At 47.3% G+C, this 24,018-nt stretch overlaps 1 protein-coding gene across 7 annotated transcripts in view; it reads left to right on the top strand.

Moving 5' to 3' along the window:
* Positions 1-24,018, top strand: part of LOC137525248 (kalirin) — a 469,346-nt gene that overhangs the window by 60,746 nt on the left and 384,582 nt on the right. The window contains exon 1 of one of the 7 annotated variants that reach the window (XM_068246263.1): positions 18,100-18,157. The exons of the other annotated variants lie outside the window; for them this stretch is intronic. Within the exon in view, the coding sequence (XP_068102364.1) occupies positions 18,130-18,157 (28 nt within the window). The 5' untranslated portion in view covers positions 18,100-18,129. Of the gene's footprint in view, positions 1-18,099; positions 18,158-24,018 lie in introns of those variants that run through there. 7 annotated transcript variants of the gene reach the window in all.

The raw sequence follows: 24,018 nt of genomic DNA, 5'->3' as shown, positions 1-24,018 counted from the left end.
GCTCTGGGATTAAAAACGTCTCAAGACGAGCGGCCGGATTAATGTGACGCTGATCTCTGTAATCTCTACCACGTGAGCAGGCGAGACTGGCAGCAGCCTGGCACTGACAGGGTTAATTATAACCTACCTTCACCGTCTGTGTGACGTACAAACGCTGCGAGTTTTACAGGCGATGACAGATTTCGACGAGGGGAAAGTTGTGAGTCTGAGCCAATGAGAGGAAGATCTTCGTGGAAGGGGAGTTTTGTGCTGAGCGACCAATCAGATCCGAGGTGACTCTCTCTAATACCGAAAAATAAAACACGTTTGGTTGCCAGAGGAGACTCTTCCTAAATGTCCTTCCCTTTCTAAAGCGAACATGCACTCAGAACTTCCTCTCTCCTCTGAAAGATAAGCAACAGCATAATAACTTGTAAAGAAAAACATTTTGTTACAGCTGATAAAAATGCTGCAATAAATCTGCAGTGCGTCTACTTCCTGCTTTCACAGAAGCAGACATAATGTTAACATCCTGTATTTACAGAGTAGTTGCTCTGCCATGGCAATTAGTTGACACAGCTGAGAGGTCAAATTACCACTTGTGATTAGACACAAATGCATATAGCGTGTATTTCTCTGTTTTCCTTCTGTCCTGTCCTAGAGTTTAGGTCCAGTTTAAAGATGGACTTCCAGAAATAATAATACAAATCTTATCAATTTTACCTTACAATTTGTGTGCTTCACAAATCATCGGCTGTGAAAGTGTTGAGCACTTAGGCGTTCCTTGCACGAGGAGATGGGTTATTCCCCCGAGGAAGCAGAGATCAGCTGATGAGATGCATTAGAGCCCTTTTATGGGCGTTCCTTGCACGGTGAGATGGGACATTCCCCCGAGGAAGCAGAGATCAGCTGATGAGATGCATTAGAGCCCTTTTATGGGCGTTCCTTGCACAGTGAGATAAGAGATTCCCCCGAGGAAGCAGAGATCGTGCTGATGAGATGCATTAGAGCTCTTCTATGGGCGTTCCTTGCACAGTGAGATGGGACATTCCCCCGAGGAAGCGGAGGTCTCGCTGATGAGATGCATTAGAGCTCTTCTATGGGCGTTCCTTGCACAGTGAGATAAGAGATTCCCCCGAGGAAGCAGAGATCAGCTGATGAGATGCATTAGAGCTCTTCTATGGGCGTTCCTTGCACGGTGAGATGGGACATTCCCCCGAGGAAGCAGAGATCAGCTGATGAGATGCATTAGAGCCCTTTTATGGGCGTTCCTTGCACGGTGAGATGGGACATTCCCCCGAGGAAGCAGAGGTCAGCTGATGAGATGCATTAGAGCTCTTCTATGGGCGTTCCTTGCACAGTGAGATAAGAGATTCCCCCGAGGAAGCAGAGATCGTGCTGATGAGATGCATTAGAGCTCTTCTATGGGCGTTCCTTGCACGAGGAGATGGGTTATTCCCCCGAGGAAGCGGAGGTCTCACTGATGAGACGCATTGGATCCCTTTTATGGGCGTTCCTTGCGCAGTGAGCTGGGAGATTCCCCCGAGGAAGCAGAGGTCTTGCTGATGAGATGCATTAGAGCCCTTCTATGGGCGTTCCTTGCACGAGGAGATGGGTTATTCCCCCGAGGAAGCGGAGGTCTCGCTGATGAGATGCATTAGAGCCCTTTTATGGGGATGTAATAAGGAATGGATTTCCTGAGTGTTGACACTGTGTTTATGGAATATTGATGGCCGTGTGTGGGAAGCGTTCGATAAAGCTGTGTATGTTTCTATGATTTATGTGTAAGACAAGCAGCGTGGTATAGAATCTATGCTGTGCACACTCCGTGGCCGAATCCTCACGCGCGGGGGGTGGGGGGCGAGGGGTAGGAGACACAACTCGGGGTGTAGAGACTGTCAGAGGTATGAAGACTTTTCCACTGAATCTGCTTCTCGTTGCGATTGTCGTGTTCCCATCCAAATGTCACTTCAGAAGTGCTGGGAATCGATAGCGATTCCGCCCCATTCAGGTCAGTCATGCATGGCAACGCAGAGGAAACGCCATCGCATTTCTGGATTTGCATGCAGGAGAACTAAAAATGACTAAAAACTCTGGACTTTAAATAGACTTCAAACAATGAAAAGTTGAATATAGCCTTCCTAAATTACAAGTCATGTGACCACTTCCCATTGTCTAAATTGAAACATCCATAATGCATTGCTTCAGGGCAATGGGCAGAGCTATTGAAGTGGTATGTAGCATTAGTTGAGTTATAGTGTTAAAGGGAACCTAAACTGAGAAGGATATGGATTTTTTCTTTTCAAATAATACCAGTTGCCTGGCTCTCCTGCTGATTCTGTGTGTCTAAGGGCCCGTTTCCACTAGTGCCGCGCGCGGCTGGAAGACGCGCGGCGGCACTTCCTGGTCTGCAGGAACGTACAAGTCCAGCCTGGCGCAATTTGAATAGGGGCAGTGCCCCATTAGACAGGGAGAGATTTTGGCCCAATTCCTGTTTTGCCCGTTTTCTCTGTGCCCATAGGTCACATTAACCTCCTGAGCGATAATCCCGAGCTGAGCTCGGGGTATGTCGCGCAGGAGGATTTCTCAGGCCCCGCTGGGCCGATTTGCATAATTTTTTTTTTGTTACACGCAGCTAGCACTTTGCTAGCTGCGTGTAATTTCCGATCGCCGCCGCTCGCCGCCGATCCGCCGCTACCCGCCGTTCCGCGCAGCCCCCCCCCTCCCCAACCCCTTGCGCAGCCTGGCCAATCAGTGCCAGGCAGCGCTGAGGGGTGGACCGGAACTCCCTATGACGTCACGACGTCCATGACGTCGGTGACGTCATCCCGCCCCGTCGCCATGGCGACCAGGGAAGCCCAGCAGGAAATCCCGTGCTGAACGGGATTTCCTGCTTACTCTGATCGCCGAAGGCGATCGGAGTGGGTGGGGGGATGCCGCTGCGCTGCGGCTATCATGTAGCGAGCCCTGGGCTCGCTACATGATTTAAAAAATAAAAAAAATTAAAAAATAGTGCTGCGCCACCTCTTGGGCGATATAATTGTATCGCCCAGAGGGTTAAGAAACAGAATGCATATTTACATAAGCATAATTTTACAAATCATTTGATACTACACATGATGACCATGGCTAGCTCATAACACAGTTTTTGATTTCCACCGTTTGTAGCACTAGTTCTGGAAGATCCAGATGGTTGAAAATCTCTCAGGACCAGTGTCATTTGAAGCCCAACACACTCTGCAAATCTGAAGGACCTGATATCTTTGTAACACCAGAAATATTACAAATACAGAAGACTATGGATTATCATAGACATTTTAAGGGTTACGGCAGGTCAGTTCTAGTTGAAGAACTAAACTGGACTAAGAAGGACTGCAGAGCTAAGTGTCAGATTCCCTGCTGAGATCGGGGCCGAGCAGTCCCAGCTCTCTCCTCTAAATTGGTTCTGTCAAGCTCATATCTGACTTCATCTGATGGATGAGCCATATACTTTCCAGGGATGCTTGGGAACAGATTTCACACTTACCTGCATCAGTGATTGCTGGCAGATCCAGGGAGTAGGGGAAAACAAAAAGTTGATTTAAGAAAATGTAATTTTTACTATTTGCAATGGAATTTGCGGTTGTGACTCGAATGGCGCACACATGGTTTTCTGGGGAACCGTGTGAGTGTCACACCCGTTTTCTGCAATCTCGTGTGGTTGCCAATCTATGTTCAGATGCGGTTTCCTGTTGGAACCTATGGTTCAGTGTCTCTGGTACAAACATCCAATTTTGATTTGCCAATTTCACCACTTCCATGTAGTGCGAGTGCTTCCCTACACAACCTGCTCATGGGATTCAACCTCTGTTGACCCTCATAGTACACGGAGGTGGTAAAATTGGCTGATCAAAACTGAAGCTGTGTACCAGGCTTTTGTGTGTGTGTGTATGTGTGTGTATATATATTGAAGATGGGCAGTAACTACACGTCCCAGCATGCCTGGAAGTTCTGCAAACGCCGCTCCTCCTGGGACTCGGACCCCCTCAGTGCCTGGAGGCTTGTGGTCTCTCATTCCTTCCTCTGAGGACCGGTGTGGAGCTGGCTGGTGAGCAGCGGGGATGGCGGTTTCTGGTGACTCTGTTGTGAATTCGGATGATTCTGGCGGATGGCGTTCTGCCTGCAGAGCGGTGCCAGAGATTGGTGATTTGTATGGGCAGGGTGGGGTGAGAAATGGACACAAGTCAGAAGTTCTTTCACAGAGCACAATGACTGCTTGTCCCGCTTCCACCATGATAGATCAGCGCTGTGTCCTCACTCACCCCGTGTGACAGCGGCTTGTAACCCCTTCACTGCAAACTCGTGTAACTCTGACATATACCACAGGGCTGTACAGAGGTCACTGATCCATTCCCATCAGTCTCTGCACCAGAGGAGCTTACACTCTAATGTCCTCACCACAGTCACACACTATTATTATACATTTATATAGCTCTGACATATACCACAGGGCTGTACAGAGATCACTGATCCATTCCCATCAGTCTCTGCACCAGAGGAGCTTACACTAATGTCCTCACCACAGTCACATACTGTTATTATTATTATACATTTATATAGTTCTGACATATTCCACAGCGCTGTACAGAGATCACCGATCCATTCCCATCAGTCTCTGCACCAGAGGAGCTTACACTCCAATGTCCCCACCACAGGTGATGGTTGGGGGTCATTGAGTGATTGGACAAACTGAGAGGTTATGGTTGGGGGTATGATACTGGGGTCCCCTGTGATGTTGGGGTACAGAGCGGATGCTGGATAATGAGGGGGGGGGGTGATACTGGGGTCCCCTGTGGTGTTGGGGTATAGAGCAGATGCTGGATAATGGGAGGAGGGGGTGATACTGGGGTCCCCTGTGGTGTTGGGGTACAGAGAGGGGACTGGGTAATAGGGGGGGTTGGTGATACTGGGGTCCCCTGTGTTGTTGGGGTGCAGAGAGGGGACTGATATCAGGGATATACGGTACTATGGCGCAGGGACTGGAGTGGAGTCACTGGAGCGGACGCAGGATAATGGGGGGGGGGGGGGGGGTGATACTGGGGTCCCCTGTGTTGTTGGGGTACAGAGAGGAGACTGGTATCAGGGATATACGGTAGTATGGTGCAGAGACTGGAGTGGAGTCACTGGAGCGGACGCTGGATAATGAGGGCTCTGATCCCGGAGGCCAGAGATGACATGAAGATTCTGAGCATTCATTACATTATCCCGGTTCACTTCCAGCATCAGTGAGCTGAATAAGCCGGCTGGTGTCGGCGTGTGCCGGGGGGCTGCGGGGCTAGATGGCGTAATATGGATACTGTGCGCCGGCTGGGGGGGGGGGGGGGGATAATATGGATATAGAAGCAGAAATTCCATCTCACAGCAGTCAGTGCATCTCTCCCATTACTGTAAATATGTTATATCTTCTCATGGGACAGCACTGCAGATTTGACACTGTGACACAATGTAAACTTCTAGGTGTACAGCTTGTATAGTGTTTTAAATTTACTGTCCCATCAAAATAACTCCACACACAGCCATTAATGTCTAACCCGCCCAAAGTGAGGAATTCTGCCCAGAGTGTGACTATTCTGTGTGCCACCATTATTCCCCAGCACTGCTGTATCTCTCTTGGGCATGGAGGTCACTAGAGCGTCACAGGTGCCACTGGAATCCTCTTCCCCTCCTCCATGATGAAGCTGGTGGATGTTAGAGACCCTGCGCTCCTCCACCTTCCATATGAGGACCCCCCACAGATGCTCAGTAGGGTTTAGGTCTGGAGACATGCTTGGCCAGTCCAGCACCCTCTGTCTCTTCAGCAAGGCAGTGGTCATCAGGGAGGTGTGTTTGGGGTTATCATGTTGGAATATTGCCCTGCGGCCCAGTTTCTGAAGGGAGGGGATCATCCTCTGCTTCAGTATGTCACAGTACAGGCTGGCATTCATGGTTCCCTCTATGAAGTTTAGCTTCCCAGTGCGGGCAGCAGTCATCCAGCTGATCAGACTCTATATTCATCGTCATTGGCTATTGATCACTGTTGGGTATGGATCAGGGTCTGTATTAATCACCATTGGCTATTGATCACTCTTGGGTATCGATCAAGGTCTGTATTAATCACCATTGGCTATTGATCGCTGTTGGGTATGGATCAGGGTCTGTATTGTTCACCATTGGCTATTGATCACTGGTGAGTATGGATCAGAGACTGTATTGATCACCATTGGCTATTGATCACTGCTGGGTATGGATCGGGGTCTGTATTGATCACCATTGGCTATTGATCACTGTTTGGTATAGATCAGGGTCTGAATTGATAAACATTGGCTATTGATCGCTGTTGAGTATGGATCAGAGACTGTATTGATCACCATTGGCTATTGAGCACTGGTGAGTATGGATCAGAGACTGTATTGTTCACCATTGGCTATTGAACACTGCTGGGTATGGATCAGGGTCTGTATTGATCATCATTGGCTATTGAACACTGTTTGGTATAGATTAGTGTCTGAATTGATAAACATTGGCTATTGAGCACTGCTGGGTATGGATCAGAGACTGTATTGATCATCATTGGCTACTGAACACTGCTGGGTATGGATCAGAGACTGTATTGATCATCATTGGCTACTGAACACTGCTGGGGGATCAGGGTCTGTATTGATCACCAAAGGCTATTCATTACTGCTGGGTATCAATCAGGGTCTGGTGACTGGATGGTGTAATGGTTAAGGGCTCTGCCTCTGACACAGGAGACCAGGGTTCGAATCTCGGCTCTGCCTGTTCAGTAAGCCAGCACCTATTCAGTAGGAGACCTTAGGCAAGTCTCCCTAACACTACTATAGTACTGCCTATAGAGTGTGCCCTAGTGGCTGCAGCTCTGGTGCTTTGAGTCCGCCAGGAGAAAAGCGCGTTATAAATGTCTTTGTCTTGTCTATTGATCACCATTGGCTATTGAGCACTGCTGGGTATGGATCAGGGTCTGTATTGATCACCATTGGCTATTGATCTCTGTTGGGTATGGTTTAGGGCAGGCATGGGCAAACTCGGCCCTCCAGCTGTTACAGAACTACAAGTCCCACAATGAATTTGTCTTTATGAGTCATGACTGTGGCTGTCAGACTCATGCAATGCATTGTGGAACTTGTAGTTCCTTAACAGCTGGAGGGCCAAGTTTGCTCATGCCTGGTTTAGGGTCTGTATTGATCACCAAAGTCTATTCATTACTGCTGGGTATTGATCAGGGTCTGTATTGATCACCATCTCTGTTGGGTATGGATCAGAGACTGTATTGATCACAATTGGCTATTGAAAACTGCTGGGTATGGATCAGGGTCTATATTGATCACCATTGGCTATTGATCACTGTTGGGTATGGATCAGGGTCTGTATTGATCACCATTGGCTATTGATCACTGTTGGGTATGGATCAGAGACTGTATTGATCATCATTGGCTATTGGACACTACTGGGTATGGACCAGAGACTGTATTGATCACCATTGGCTATTGAACACTGCCGGGTATGATCAGGGGCTGTATTGATCACCATTGGCTATTGATCACTGTTGGATATGGATCAGGGTCTGTATTGATCACCATTGGCTATTGAACACTGCCGGGTATGATCAGGGGCTGTATTGATCATCATTGGCTATTGATCACTGTTGGGTATAGATCAGGGTCTGTATTGATCACCATTGGCTATTGATCACTGTTGGGTATAGATCAGGGTCTGTAATGATCACCATTGGCCATTGATCACTGCTGGATATAGATCAGGGTCTGTACTGATCACCATTGGTTATTGTTCAAGGTGAACAGAGGCACCAAAAGAATACAAATAGCTAAAACTTTTGAAACATGGGGAGGTAGTGGTGGACTTACCTCCTCCAAGCAGACACAAAAACATATTAACGTTTAAAACATAGAAAATGTATTGAGACACTCCAAGGTTCTTTGCAGCGCGTTTCGCAGGTACGACCGTGCTTCATCAGGCAGTGGGGTAGGAGTACATGGCAAATGCAGGTCTCAGTCTGGGCCATGCGCTGCTGGGGACAGGTTTAATCTCCCCACCTGCATCTACAGTGGTTGCCTGAGTGGTAACCGTGGCTTGTGAGTATAAAGATTACTCTATCATCCATTTATCCTCACCAGTACCTTCCACACTATGGGCCTGATTCACAAAGCCGTGCAAACTGTTTAGCATGGGTGTGCTAAACAGTTAGCACGTGAAGTGCCGTTCGCGGACTTTTGCGCGCGCAAAGTGCCGCGATTCGCGCGTTCGCTGAGTTTTGCGCGTGCAAAGTCCGCGAACGGCACTTCACGTGCTAACTGTTTAGCACACCCATGCTAAACAGTTTGCACGGCTTTGTGAATCATGCCCTATATCGGGTAGAGATGATCAAATCCGATCCGGATGAAATACAGATAGTAGCTATTTGGATTTCATCCGGTTAAACACACAGCAGCTGTGCAGGCTGGGCGGGGGGTTTAATCTTACCTATCATGACGTCTTCTTCATCCGTCCCTCGGCGCCTCCCAGGATGCGCTCCAATCCGGCGTCATGTGACTAAAAACACTTCCTCCTTCTGGGTCGAAGGAGGAAGTGTATAGTCACGTGAGCAGGCGAAAAGGGACAGATGAGGTAAAATACAGGGACATGGGGAATTTATTCCAATCCGGTGACAGCTGTGGGAACTGCTCGTTCCACTTCCCTGATTTCCGCCAGTTGGAATGTTACTGATAACCGATAGCATGGCGGTCACCATGGCGATGAGATAACTGGCAGAATTCTGTAGTGCTGATTACAGAGGGCAGTAGGGGGCAGAACGCTGGTGACAAGGGGAACTCCGGCTGTCGGTGACATGCGGGGTCAGTCAGCGGGGAGCTATGAGAGGTATTCCTGTCTGATAATCTCTGATTAGAGATAAATTTGCCTCTAATCGAATCTGCCCATACATTACAGGCCGATTCCCATCCGATTTCAGCATGAGATCTTCAGGGAATCGGTTAAGCCACCGCGTCCGCCCCGCCGCTGCCCCCAAAATGTATAAATGTATGTAGTGTAGTGCATTTATATATTACCTGTCCTGTAGCACCCTTTACCCTTTAATTCGTAGTCATCAAACCAAATTTAACAACAAAGGGAGTGCGTACATTTGCATAAACCAGCATCAGTGCAGAATTATTTCCATCTCATTGACCATCTCTATTAGTGACACAGCTACACATCAGGCTTTATTCTTACAGCATAGATGTTATTTAGTATATATAAGAGATTCCTGTGTACACATCATATATACAGTCACAATCAGATATGTATATCTGACCTTAAAAATACGGGACTGCTTTATTGAAGCAGCACAAGTAACTAATTTTGATTGGTTTATTTCATTATTGTGGACTAAGCACAGCAATTACTGTATATATACATTATTTTTAATGACTATTATCTGAGAAATAGAACATTTTATCATATTTTCTATTTTAATTACAGTTACAAATTCATTAGGAGTCGGAGTCGGTGCATTTTTTCCCGACTCCGACTCCAGGTACCCAAAAACTCATCCAACTCCTCGACTCCGACTCCATAGCCCTGCTGGCATCTTAACTGGTATTCTCTGGGGTATGTTGTGTTGTCCGCAGTGTGATCTCTGCCAACCACACCCCTCCCCCCGCTGATCAGTGAGGGTGATGATTGGATCTGGGGGTGCAGTTGGCGGTGGCAGTGTGATCAGTGAGTGTGATGATGGCAGCAGGGGGTGCAGTTGGTGGTGGCAGTATGATCAGTGAGGGTGATGATGGCAGCAGGGGGTGCAGTCAGAGGTGGCAGTATGATCAGTGAGGGTGATGATGGCAGCAGGGGGTGCAGTCAGAGGTGGCAGTATGATCAGTGAGGGTGATGATGGCAGCAGGGGGTGCAGTCAGAGGTGGCAGTATGATCAGTGAGGGTGATGATGGCAGCAGGGGGTGCAGTCAGAGGTGGCAGTATGATCAGTGAGGGTGATGATGGCAGCAGGGGGTGCAGTCGTCGGTAGCAGTATGATCAGTGAGGGTGATGATGGCAGCAGGGGGTGCAGTCGTCGGTGGCAGTGTGATCAGTGAGGGTGATGATGGCAGCATGGGGTGCAGTTGGCAGTGGCAGTATGATCAGTGAGGGTGTTGATAGCAGCAGGGGGAGCAGTCGGTGGTGGCAGTATGATCAGTGAGGGTGTTGATGGCAGCAGGGGGTGCAGTTGGTGGTGGCAGTATGATCAGTGAGGGTGGTGATGGCAGCAGGGGGAGCAGTCAGCGATGGCAGTGTGATCAGTGAGGGTGATGATGGCAGCAGGGGGTGCAGTCAGCGATGGCAGTATGATCAGTGAGGGTGATGATGGCAGCAGGGGGTGCAGTTGGCGGTGGCAGTATGATCAGTGAGGGTGATGTAGCAGCAGGGGGAGCAGTCAGCGGTGGCAGTATGATCAGTGAGGGTGATGATGGCAGCAGGGGGTGCAGTTGGCGGGGGCAGTATGATCAGTGAGGGTGATGTAGCAGCAGGGGGAGCAGTCGGTGGTGGCAGTATGATCAGTGAGGGTGATGTAGCAGCAGGGGGAGCAGTCGGTGGTGGCAGTATGATCAGTGAGGGTGATGATGGCAGCAGGGGGTGCAGTCAGCAGTGGCAGTATGATCAGTGAGGGTGATGATGGCAGCAGGGGGTGCAGTTGGTGGTGGCAGTATGATCAGTGAGGGTGATGATGGCAGCAGGGGGTGCAGTCGTCGGTGGCAGTGTGATCAGTGAGGGTGATGATGGCAGCAGGGGGTGCAGTTGGCAGTGGCAGTATGATCAGTGAGGGTGTTGATAGCAGCAGGGGGAGCAGTCGGTGGTGGCAGTATGATCAGTGAGGGTGTTGATGGCAGCAGGGGGTGCAGTTGGTGGTGGCAGTATGATCAGTGAGGGTGGTGATGGCAGCAGGGGGAGCAGTCAGCGATGGCAGTGTGATCAGTGAGGGTGATGATGGCAGCAGGGGGTGCAGTCAGCGATGGCAGTATGATCAGTGAGGGTGATGATGGCAGCAGGGGGTGCAGTTGGCGGTGGCAGTATGATCAGTGAGGGTGATGTAGCAGCAGGGGGAGCAGTCAGCGGTGGCAGTATGATCAGTGAGGGTGATGATGGCAGCAGGGGGTGCAGTCAGCGGTGGCAGTATGATCAGTGAGGGTGATGATTGGATCTGGGGGTGCAGTTGGCGGTGGCAGTGTGATCAGTGAGGGTGATGATGGCAGCAGGGGGAGCAGTCAGCGGTGGCAGTATGATCAGTGAGGGTGATGATGGCAGCAGGGGGAGCAGTCAGCGGTGGCAGTATGATCAGTGAGGGTGATGATGGCAGCAGGGGGAGCAGTCAGCGGTGGCAGTATGATCAGTGGGGGTGATGATGGCAGCAGGGGGTGCAGTCAGCGGTGGCAGTATGATCAGTGAGGGTGTTGATAGCAGCAGGGGGAGCAGTAGGTGGTGGCAGTATGATCAGTGTGTGTGTGGTGAGGTGCTGATGTGTGAAGTGTCAGTGACCTGCCAGCACCGCAGTCCATACATTCCCCTCAGCATTCCTTGTCTGCTCCCTGCACGGCATCAGAGGCGAGGAACGCAGACACTGGTGCAGCCTGCTACATCTCACATCACAGCTCTCTACCCCTCACACACGTCAACAGTCACCCTAAACCGTCACTAACCCGGCAGCAGTGTGTATAGCTGCAGACTGTCGTATTTCCGCTCATTCTCTGTGTAAGTTTGGCATTTGCGCAATGTGTTCATAGACTAGACAAGACACAGAACATTTATATCGCGCTGTTCTCCTGGCAGACTCGTGCCAGAGCTGCAGCCACTAGGGGGCGCTCAGTAGGCAGCACAGTGATGGGGAGTCTTGCCCAAGAACTCTTTACTGAATAAGTGCAGCTTACTGAACGGGAAGAGCAGAGATTCGAACCCAGGTCTCCTGTGTCAGAGCCCTTCACCAGTACACTGGCGGTCAGACCGTACACGGCCGGAGTCTCTCCACAAGGCAGGGAGGGTTATTGTAGCCCAGCATGGCGGGGAGGATGTCATGGCGGTCAGACCGCGTACGGCCGGAGTCTCTCCATAACGCAGCCAATGGGAGAGGAGAGTTCTTGTAGCCCAGCAGAGATCCATTCTGAGGGACTCTGTGTTCTCCCCAGGCTCTTTTAGCTGAGTGTTCCACCCGACTAGTTTTGGTGAGCACCCGGCTGTCACCGGCTCACCTCCTCCTATGCTGTAAGCGAAGCTGTGCAGAGAAGCGTCGGCCCTGCATTCTCTCATCTCTCCCCACCCGGCTACTTTTTCATGCCACCCGGCTGAAAAACATTTCTGGGGAGAACACTGGGGCTGCCGCTGTCACTTATAATGACAGAAACATTATAATGTGATAAAACTCCTGTCCCTTGTGTCAGGTGATCGCACACGCAGGGCCCCTTCCTGCGCCCAATCGCTGACAATTAGCCGAATGTAAAGAGGCAGAGAAATATGTGATGTCATTAGATTGGCGCCGCAGGCGGGGGAGCGCTTTATCTGCAATATAACATTCATTTTTCCGCTTCACAGAGACAATGAATGATAGAAACACACAGAGGAGGAATTATAAGAAAGAAAAGGAATGGAGGCGATTCTGTAAATCTTTCCAGCACACGGCGTACTCAGATTACAATTACGTCATACAGAGGGGTGCTAAATCAATTTTGCTGTTGCTATCTGACTGATTCAATTACTCTGATTGAATCGGCTAGAATTCGTTGAATCTCTCAGTTGGTCTGGATTGAAAAGTTAGGTCCGTCGGCGGTGGGTCGAGATTGGCGGCAAATTGGCCTGCATTGGATTGAACAGTGCAACTCTGCAGCTCAACTGATTTTTAATAGATTTAAGGTACCCACACATCTAGCGTCTTGGCACCGATCGACCATTCGATTTGATAGTTATTATCAAATTGGATGAAAATTGGTGTGGTACTGCCAAGTGCGAGCCCGATCGACTGCATGCTGCAAGAGGGACATCGCGGTTGATCCGGCGCACTGCGCTAACGGCGAGCAATATTGGGATGATTCCGCATATAGGCCCGGCAGCCACGGATTGTGCTGGAGCCAGCCTCGGGTACAGATAGGTAAGTATAGTGCACTGGGCATCAGGTGGGCACATTTAGCATTAGGGGGACAGCGTCAGGCCAGCGAGGAGTCACAAGGCCGATACCGGATTGATTTCAGCATAAAATCGATGGGGAATTGGCCTGTGGTGTATGGGCAGGCAACCGATCTCTCTCTGATTAAGCCTCCTGAGTGGTATGCCCGATACTGTGTGCTGTACATTAGTCGCCAAAAATTCACACGTTTCGGCAATAATTCAGGTGGCGCTGACCTCTGCTGTGGCCGTGTACAAATGACTGCTAACAGTCCGGAGGAAATATTCCCGGTGATGTAAAGCAGAGAAACGAGTGTAGAAAGAGTTCTGTAAAAATCGCTCCTCCTCCCAGAATGAGACTTTCGTCTTGTCTGCAGCAGTCGGTGACAAATGTTCAGCTGATCACAGGAGACCAAATCCCACAACAGCTGAAGTGCCAAAGGTTGCCGTGTCCCCATCATGTCAACGTGGACAAGGAGCATCTGTCAGCTCCCAGCATGCTTTGCTCCCGGCCTGACCACGTGTGCCACGAGCAGACGCCTCTGTTGTGTCTTCTGTGTCCATGGAATGTGTCTGATCCTGAACATGGCTTGTACCATGGGGGGTCCAGCAGCTCAATACATTGTATAGAGAGAATGACAACTATTTCTCCGATGACCCCGTCTTAAAGCAACGTTTATTCAGGACTTGCGAGAAAAATCTACATTGAAATGAATGCTTCTCACTCACCACTGGTGACTGAGAGGAGGAATCCACAGCGACAATCGCTGCACACTATGTCACAGCATGCCACAGACTGAGAGGAGGAATCCACAGTGACAATCACTGCACACTGTCACAGCATGCCCCAGACTGAGAGGCGGGATCCACAGTGACAATTGCTGCACACTACATCACAGCATGCCACAGACTGAGAGGAGGAATCCGCAGTGACAATTGCTGCACACTACATCACAGCATGCCCCAGACTGAGAGGAGGAATCCACAGTGACAGCCGCTGCACACTATGTCACAGCATGTCACAGACTGAGAGGAGGAATCCACAGTAACAATCACTGCACACTACATCACAGCATGCCACAGACTGAGAGGAGGAATACACAGCGACAATCACTGCACACTACATCACAGCATGTCACAGACTGAGAGGAGGAATCCACAGTGACAATCACTGCACACTATGTCACAGCATGCCACAGACTGAGAGGAGGAATCCACAGTGACAATTGCTGCACACTACATCACAGCATGCCACAGACTGAGAGGAGGAATCCACAGTGACAATCGCTGCACACTACATCACAGCATGCCACAGACTGAGAGGAGGAATACACAGCGACAATCACTGCACACTACATCACAGCATGTCACAGAATGAGAGGAGGAATGTACAGTGACAATAGAGGCACACTACATCACAGCATGTCACAGACTGAGAGGAGGAATCCACAGTAACAATCACTGCACACTACATCACAGCATGTCACAGACTGAGAGGAGGAATCCACAGTGACAATCACTGCACACTACGTCACAGCATGCCCCAGACTGAGAGGAGGAACCCACAGTGACAATCGCTGCACACTATGTCACAGCGTGCCACAGACTGAGAGGAGGAATCCACAGTGACAATCACTGCACACTATGTCACAGCATGCCACAGACTGAGAGGAGGAATCCACAGTGACAATCACTGCACACTACGTCACAGCATGCCACAGACTGAGAGGAGGAATTCACAGTGACAATCGCTGTACACTATGTCACAGCATGCCACAGACTCAGAGGAGGAATACACAGTGACAATCGCTGCACACAATGTCACTTTCTGTTTTGCTCTTGCTTTTTCTTTACACACACGTCATAAACCTGCCTCCAGTGCTGTTATTTTTATGACCCCTGTCATGTCTCTGGTAGTCCCTGGTGTCTGGTAGTCCCCGGTGGTGGCGGCGGCGTTCTCCTGGGGACTGAGCAGGCTGGGAGAATGTCGGGCGGTGAGGAGTTCTCTGCAGATTTCTGCTGCACAAGGTCATATTTCTGAAACGTTTTTCTGCATTAATGTCGGAGAGACACAATCCAACTCTGCTTCTTCTCCTAAAATCTGGACGCCGTGCCGCTAGCGTATCTCTTTCCTGTCCCCATGGCAACCAAGAGCGGCCACCAGCCTGCTATAATTAATAAGCGTTTCCAATAATTTTAGATTCTGAGGAACACAAGTTCTAAAATCTTCTGACGGTGCAAGCCTGTGTGCTGCCAGTGCGCTCCTGACGTCTGCACCGGCGCCGGACAAAATCAGCTGACACAAAGCTCCTGCTCAACTTGTCCTGGAAACTCCCCCCTCTTCTCTCTCCTTATTGGTCTGTTCCAATCCCCACTCAATAAATCAGGCCTAACTAATGGAAAGCTGCACAGCCCTTATCATTAACCCCCAACGGTCCTCTCTTGTTTTGTACACATCCCTGTATTTCGGCATTTCATCTATTCTATCCCAGGCTTGAGATATAAACGGGACTGCTGGGACTTGTGGTTCTTCGCCGGCAGGTATCCAAGGCTTCCACACCTCTGGGAGATTTCCCGTTCTTCGCTTGAATGCGGTTTCTGCATTAGGATAGTTTGAGCCGCGCGGAAACGGCTGTGAATTTGTTTAAATTACCAGGCAAACACATCTCCCCTTTAATTAACCCTATTAGGGCTCTAGTGGCGCTTCCAGGAGAGGAATTAATTTTACGTATTACAGCCATTAACGTTTACAATGAGACGCTTCGCCCGTCGGCCGCGCTCTGTTCTGTGTAAGAATTGGAAATGGTTGAAATTAAATCGTCTTGTAAATTGTTGCGTGTCGGGAAAACGCTCCACTAATCTTTCTAAACGTGTTCTCCGTCTGCTGCTCTCATCTGAGATTCGGCTTTATATTGGAAGATAACGTCCTTCGTGTATTGTGCGGCGGATAACGCCGGAGGCCTCGCACGACCGCGGCGGATTCTCACATTTCTACCGATAATTCACCCCTTCCCTTCTCATCTCACATCTCGCAAATATTAGACCATGCAATCGTTTATCGTTCATGCAAGCGTCTGTGTGCAAATCTCCTTAGAGCACCACTGACTGCCGGTGTTCGCCCGCACCCGTTTCTGGTCTGTTTCTCCAATGTCTATACGATATTGTGAACAATCGTGTTGTTGCCGTATGTATACAAATATCACATGGTTTGGATGTCCTGCATTCGCTATGAACCGCTTGTAAGGAACAACTTTTATCTGCTGTGTGTGCAATTTTGTCCTGTGAATCACATGGTTCCAGACAGCCCAGCCAAACACCTCAGCCAGCAATGTGATAGGACTTTTATTTTGGACATTGTAAGGGGTACAGACAGCTCTGGGGATGCTGATTGGGTGGTGTTGAGTAGCAGCACACTGATGAGTCATTGCTGTGGGAATGCTGATTGGACAGTGGAGAGAAGCAGCACACTGATGAGTCATTGCTGTGGGGTTGCTGATTGGGTGGTGTTGAGTAGCAGCACACTGATGAGTCATTGCTGTGGGGTTGCTGATATGATGTTGTAGAGTAACAGCACACTGATGAGTCATTGCTGTGGGGTTGCTGATATGATGTTGTAGAGTAGCAGCACACTGATGAGTCATTGCTGTTTAGATGCTGATTGGATGGTGTAGAGAAGCAGCACACTTGATGAATCATGGCTGTTTAGATGCTGATTGGACAGTGGAGAGAAGCAGCACACATGAGTCATTGCTGTGTGGTTGCTGATTGGATGGTATAGAGTAACAGCACACTGATGAATCATGGCTGTTTAGATGCTGATTGGATGGTGTAGAGTAGCAGCACACTGATGAGCCATCACTGTGTTCTCCAGAGATTGTGGCCACGCAGCGACTGATTTTAGGTTGGTTGACTCAGTCTAACACATTGGCCTGCAGTCTGTACCCCAAATGTCAGTCTGTAACACGCCCCTGTTTTTCAGAACCGCATTGTTTGGGGGTCAGTAGTGGGAGCTGTAGGTGGGCATCCATCTCATTAGGATCAGGGATTGGGGAATATCGATTGCATCCCTCTCAGGCTGTGTATGACCTGCGATAGACAGATCATACTAAACGTCTGGTGGCTCCTCCCTCTCCAGTCTGAGAGCTGCTGTACAGGAACATCCAGATACTTCTTCCCATTGTGTATAAAATGGAATTAAATCCTTCATTCATTTCATTTACTCCTGCGACAGAACAATAATTTAATTATTCAAATGTTTATTTAAAATAAAAAGTCCCCCCCCCCCCCCCCAAAAAAAAGAAAATATATAAACTTTCATCTACTCCTCTGCGACTTTCTCCTGCCTGCTAACTCCTAGTTAGTCTGAACCACTCCCCCTTTTAGTCGTGAGCATGAGGGGGGAGTGGTTCTTCTGAGACTGATAAAACCACACCTCCCTGCCACTGCTTATAGCCTATCACGTCTGTCATTCTAGAGCAGGAGGGCGTGGCTTCACCCTGACTGGGAAGGAGTGAGCAGGTTTAGTAGGTTGATGAGTATCTATGATCTGAAATGAATGTGGACAGAACTTGACGTACGTGACAGAACTTTACAGTGGCTCCCATCAGCGCTTCCCGAACCAGTCCATGGATTCGCCGTCTATTTATAGCCGCGGCGTTTCGTGCTCCTTTAAGCTGTTCCCTCTGGAGGGGAGCGCGTGACCCATTTTCGTTCCGCGGTTCTCACCTATAGAGCGTTTTCCAGGGATATAAATAACCCCCATTCTGTAGGGCTCGGCGGTGGGTTTTCCCGCAGAGCACCATTGTCGCTGGTGAATGAGGCAGCAGGCCGGGTGGTGTAGGGGGGCCGGGGGGGACGCTGAGACAGAATAGGCAGTCTCGGGCCGCCTCGCACAGAATTCAGCCCCCGTACACAAGTCGGAGTGTGTGCAGCTGCTGATCCTCCTCCTGCTGGATCCGCCGCCGCTCGCTGGAGGAGATGATGGGGATTCGCAGCTATGGAAAAGGTTAGTGGCAGCCAGGGGACTCAGTGTATATATGCATGGCTGCTGAGTGCACTACAAGTCCCAGCATGCCCTTCTGGAAGGCCTTAGCCTGTCTGTACCATCTGTAGGGAATCGTGGCTTCTCGCTGCCAAGCTGTTCCTAAAGGAGGACTCTGCCCAGAAAGGATATTTCAGTGGCAGTGGAGATCCCCCTCTTTTGTCTTAGCAGATCTCTGTATCCGGAGTTCCCAGCTTTGCACACTTACTGTGCTCATGTATAGAGGTGTCCCTCCCACTGCTGGATTCTTCTATCTCCCAGGGACTAGAGTGAGGACATCTCTGCACTTTAAAGGAGCACTATGGCGAAAAATTGTAAAATTTAAACTATGTGGAAACATAAACAAATAAGAAATACGCTTTTTCCAGAGTAAAATGAACCATAAGTTACATTTCTCTTGTGTTGCTGTCATTTACAGTAAGTAGTAGAAATTTGACAGAAGTGACAGGTTTTGGACTAGTCCATCTCCTCATAGGGGATTCTCAGCAAGGCTTTTATTCTTTATAAAGTTATGACCTAAAAAGGATTTAAGCAATGATGCTGGCCAGCTTCCCTGCTCGCTACACAGTTTTTTGGCAGTTGGACAGAGCAACTGCCATTCACTAAGTGTTTTTGAAAATAAATATATCCCTGAGAATCCCCCATGAAGAGATGGGAAAGTCCAAAATCTGTTGCTTCTGTCAGATTTCTACTACCTACTGTAAGTGGCAGCAACATAGGAGAAAAGTAACTTATGGCTCATTTTGCTCTGGAAAACAATGTACTTATCTGTATGTTTGCACATATTTTACAATTTTTCGCCATAGTGTCCCTTTAAAGTCCTCAGCTCGACACACCCCTCTTTGCACTCTCTTTTTTCCAAGCAATACCCTCCCACTTTGTGATCTGTTTATCTCCCAAGGGACTCTGTTGGTCAAATCTCTACACCGCGAGTTCCCAGCTCTGCAAATCTGCCTCTTCCATTACTTCCCCTGCTGCATTTATCACTTATTTTATATTATGGGACATCAGAAGCAGAGAAACCCCCAGCAGTGGGCGGGGGAACCCCAAGGTGGGAGGGGTCACATATAGGAACTATGGCGGAGGAGTAGTGCTTTCTGGCTGGGGTCTGTGGCAGCAACATTAGTTTGTCACCCATCTGAGGGACAGGTACAGAGATAATTGGTTCTCCAAAATTTTAGCTTTGGACTATAATAAGGACATTAGACTATAACTACGGTGAGGAGTGGATTAGATTGTGAGTTCCTCTAAAGACAGTCAGTGACATGACTATGTACTCTGTAATGTGCTGCAGAAGATGTCAGTGCTATATAAATACATAATAATAATATGGGAGGACATTAGACTATGACTATGGTAGGATTAGAGTGTGAGCTCCTCTGAGGACAGTCAGTGACATGAATATGTGCTCTGTAATGTGCTGCAGAAGATGTCAGTGCTATATAAATACATAATAATAATATGGCAGGACATTAGACTATGACTATGGTAGGATTAGAGTGTGAGCCCCTCTGAGGACAGTCAGTGACATGGCTATGTACTCTGTACAGTGCTGCAGGAGATGTCAGTGCTATATAAATACATAATAATAATATGGTAGGACATTAGACTATGACTATGGTAGGATTAGATTGTGAGCTCCTCTGAGGACAGTCAGTGACATGACTATGTACTCTGTAATGTGCTGCAGAAGATGTCAGTGCTATATAAATACATAATAATAATATGGTAGGACATTAGACTGTGACTATGGTAGGATTAGAGTGTGAGCTCCTCTGAGGACAGTCAGTGACATGACTATGTACTCTGTAATGTGCTGCAGGAGATGTCAGTGCTATATAAATACATAATAATATGGTAGGACATTAGACTATTAGTATGGTAGGATTAGAGTGAGAGCTCCTCTGAGGACAGTCAGTGACATGACTATGTACTCTGTAATGTGCTGCAGGAGATGTCAGTGCTATATAAATACATAATAATAATATGGTAGGACATTAGACTGTGACTATGGTAGGATTAGAGTGTGAGCTCCTCTGAGGACAGTCAGTGACATGACTATGTACTCTGTAATGTGCTGCAGGAGATGTCAGTGCTATATAAATACATAATAATATGGTAGGACATTACACTGTGACTATGGTAGGATTAGATTGTGAGCTCCTCTGAGGACAGTCAGTGACATGACTATGTACTCTGTAATGTGCTGCAGAAGATGTCAGTGCTATATAAATACATAATAATAATATGGTAGGACATTAGACTGTGACTATGGTAGGATTAGAGTGTGAGCTCCTCTGAGGACAGTCAGTGACATGACTATGTACTCTGTAATGTGCTGCAGGAGATGTCAGTGCTATATAAATACATAATAATATGGTAGGACATTAGACTATTAGTATGGTAGGATTAGAGTGAGAGCTCCTCTGAGGACAGTCAGTGACATGACTATGTACTCTGTAATGTGCTGCAGGAGATGTCAGTGCTATATAAATACATAATAATAATATGGTAGGACATTAGACTGTGACTATGGTAGGATTAGAGTGTGAGCTCCTCTGAGGACAGTCAGTGACATGACTATGTACTCTGTAATGTGCTGCAGGAGATGTCAGTGCTATATAAATACATAATAATATGGTAGGACATTAGACTATGACTATGGTAGGATTAGAGTGTGAGCTCCTCTGAGGACAGTCAGTGACATGACTATGTACTCTGTAATGTGCTGCAGGAGATGTCAGTGCTATATAAATACATAATAATAATATGGTAGGACATTAGACTGTGACTATGGTAGGATTAGAGTGTGAGCTCCTCTGAGGACAGTCAGTGACATGACTATGTACTCTGTAATGTGCTGCAGGAGATGTCAGTGCTATATAAATACATAATAATATGGTAGGACATTAGACTATGACTATGGTAGGATTAGAGTGTGAGCTCCTCTGAGGACAGTCAGTGACATGACTATGTACTCTGTAATGTGCTGCAGGAGATGTCAGTGCTATATAAATACATAATAATAATATGGTAGGATATTAGACTATGACTATGGTAGGATTAGAGTGTGAGCTCCTCCGAGGACAGTCAGTGACATGACTATGTACTCTGTACAGTTCTGCAGGAGATGTCAGTGCTATATAAATACATAATAATAATATGGTAGGACATTACACTATGACTATGGTAGGATTAGAGTGTGAGCTCCTCTGAGGACAGTCAGTGACATGACTATGTACTATGTACAGTGCTGCAGGAGATGTCAGTGCTATATAAATACATAATAATAATATGGTAGGACATTAGACTATGGCTATGGTAGGATTAGAGTGTGAGCTCCTCTGAGGACAGTCAGTGACATGACTATGTACTCTGTAATGTGCTGCAGGAGATGTCACTGCTATATAAATACATAATAATAATATGGTAGGACATTAGACTATGACTATGGTAGGGATTAGATTGTGAGCTCCTCTGAGGACAATCAGTGACATGAATATGTACTGTACTCTGTAATGTGCTGCAGGAGATGTCAGTGCTATATAAATACATAATAATAATATGGTAGGACATTAGACTATGACTATGGTAGGATTAGAGTGTGAGCTCCTCTGAGGACAGTCAGTGACATGACTATGTACTCTGTAATGTGCTGCAGGAAATGTCAGTGCTATATAAATACATAATAATAATATGGTAGGACATTAGACTATGACTATGGTAGGATTAGAGTGTGAGCTCCTCTGAGGACAGTGACATGACTATGTACTCTGTAATGTGCTGCAGGAAATGTCAGTGCTATATAAATACATAATAATAATATGGTAGGACATTAGACTATGACTATGGTAGGGATTAGATTGTGAGCTCCTCTGAGGACAATCAGTGACATGAATATGTACTGTACTCTGTAAAGTGCTGCAGGAGATGTCAGTGCTATATAAATACATAATAATAATATGGTAGGACATTAGACTATGACTATGGTAGGATTAGAGTGTGAGCTCCTCTGAGGACAGTCAGTGACATGACTATGTACTCTGTAATGTGCTGCAGAAGATGCCAGTGCTATATAAATACATAATAATAATATGGTAGGACATTAGGCTATGACTATGGTAGGATTAGAGTGTGAGCTCCTCTGAGGACAGTCAGTGACATGACTATGTACTCTGTAATGTGCTGCAGGAGATGTCAGTGCTATATAAATACATAATAATAATAATATGGTAGGACATTAGACAATGACTATGGTGAGGAGTGGATTAGATTGTGAGTTCCTCTGAGGACAGTCAGTGACATGACTATGTACTCTGTAATGTGCTGCAGGAGATGTCAGTGCTATATAAATACATAATAATAATATGGTAGGACATTATACTATGGCTGTGGTAGGATTGGATTGGGAGCTCCTCTGAGGCCAGTCAGTGACATGACTATGTACTCTGTAATGTGCTGCAGGAGATGTCAGTGCTATATAAATACATAATAATAATATGGTAGGGCATTACACTATGACTATGGTAGGATTAGAGTGTGAGCTCCTCTGAGGACAGTCAGTGACATGACTATGTACTCTGTAATGTGCTGCAGGAGATGTCAGTGCTATATAAATACATAATAATAATATGGTAGGGCATTACACCATGACTATGGTAGGATTAGACTGTGAGCTCCTCTGAGGACAGTCAGTGACATGACTATGTACTCTGTAATGTGCTGCAGGAGATGTCAGTGCTATATAAATACATAATAATAATAATAATAATATGGTAGGACATTAGACTATGACTATGGTAGGATTCGATTGTAAGCTCCTCTGAGGACAGTCAGTGACATGACTATGTACTCTGTAATGTGCTGCAGAAGATGTCAGTGCTATATAAATACATAATAATAATATGGTAGGACATTAGACTGTGACTATGGTAGGATTAGAGTGTGAGCTCCTCTAATAACAATCCGTGACATGACTATGTACTCTGTAATGTGCTGCAGGAGATGTCAGTGCTATATAAATACATAATAATAATATGGTAGGACATTACACTATGACTATGGTAGGATTAGATTGTGAGCTCCTCTGAGGACAGTCAGTGACATGACTATGTACTCTGTAATGTGCTGCAGAAGATGTCAGTGCTATATAAATACATAATAATAATATGGTAGGACATTAGACTATGACTATAGTAGGATTAGATTGTCAGCTCCTCTGAGGACAGTCAGTGACATGACTATGTACTCTGTAATGTGCTGCAGGAGATGCCAGTGCTATATAAATACATAATAATAATATGGTAGGACATTAGGCTATGACTATGGTAGGATTAGAGTGTGAGCTCCTCTGAGGACAGTCAGTGACATGACTATGTACTCTGTAATGTGCTGCAGGAGATGTCAGTGCTATATAAATACATAATAATAATAATATGGTAGGACATTAGACAATGACTATGGTGAGGAGTGGATTAGATTGTGAGTTCCTCTGAGGACAGTCAGTGACATGACTATGTACTCTGTAATGTGCTGCAGGAGATGTCAGTGCTATATAAATACATAATAATAATATGGTAGGACATTATACTATGGCTGTGGTAGGATTGGATTGGGAGCTCCTCTGAGGCCAGTCAGTGACATGACTATGTACTCTGTAATGTGCTGCAGGAGATGTCAGTGCTATATAAATACATAATAATAATATGGTAGGGCATTACACTATGACTATGGTAGGATTAGAGTGTGAGCTCCTCTGAGGACAGTCAGTGACATGACTATGTACTCTGTAATGTGCTGCAGGAGATGTCAGTGCTATATAAATA

Source organism: Hyperolius riggenbachi, chromosome 7 (assembly GCF_040937935.1).
Source record: "Hyperolius riggenbachi isolate aHypRig1 chromosome 7, aHypRig1.pri, whole genome shotgun sequence".
Lineage (NCBI taxonomy): Eukaryota > Metazoa > Chordata > Amphibia > Anura > Hyperoliidae > Hyperolius > Hyperolius riggenbachi.
Note: the sequence above shows the minus strand (reverse complement) of the source record. Positions and strands in the feature narration are given on the sequence as shown.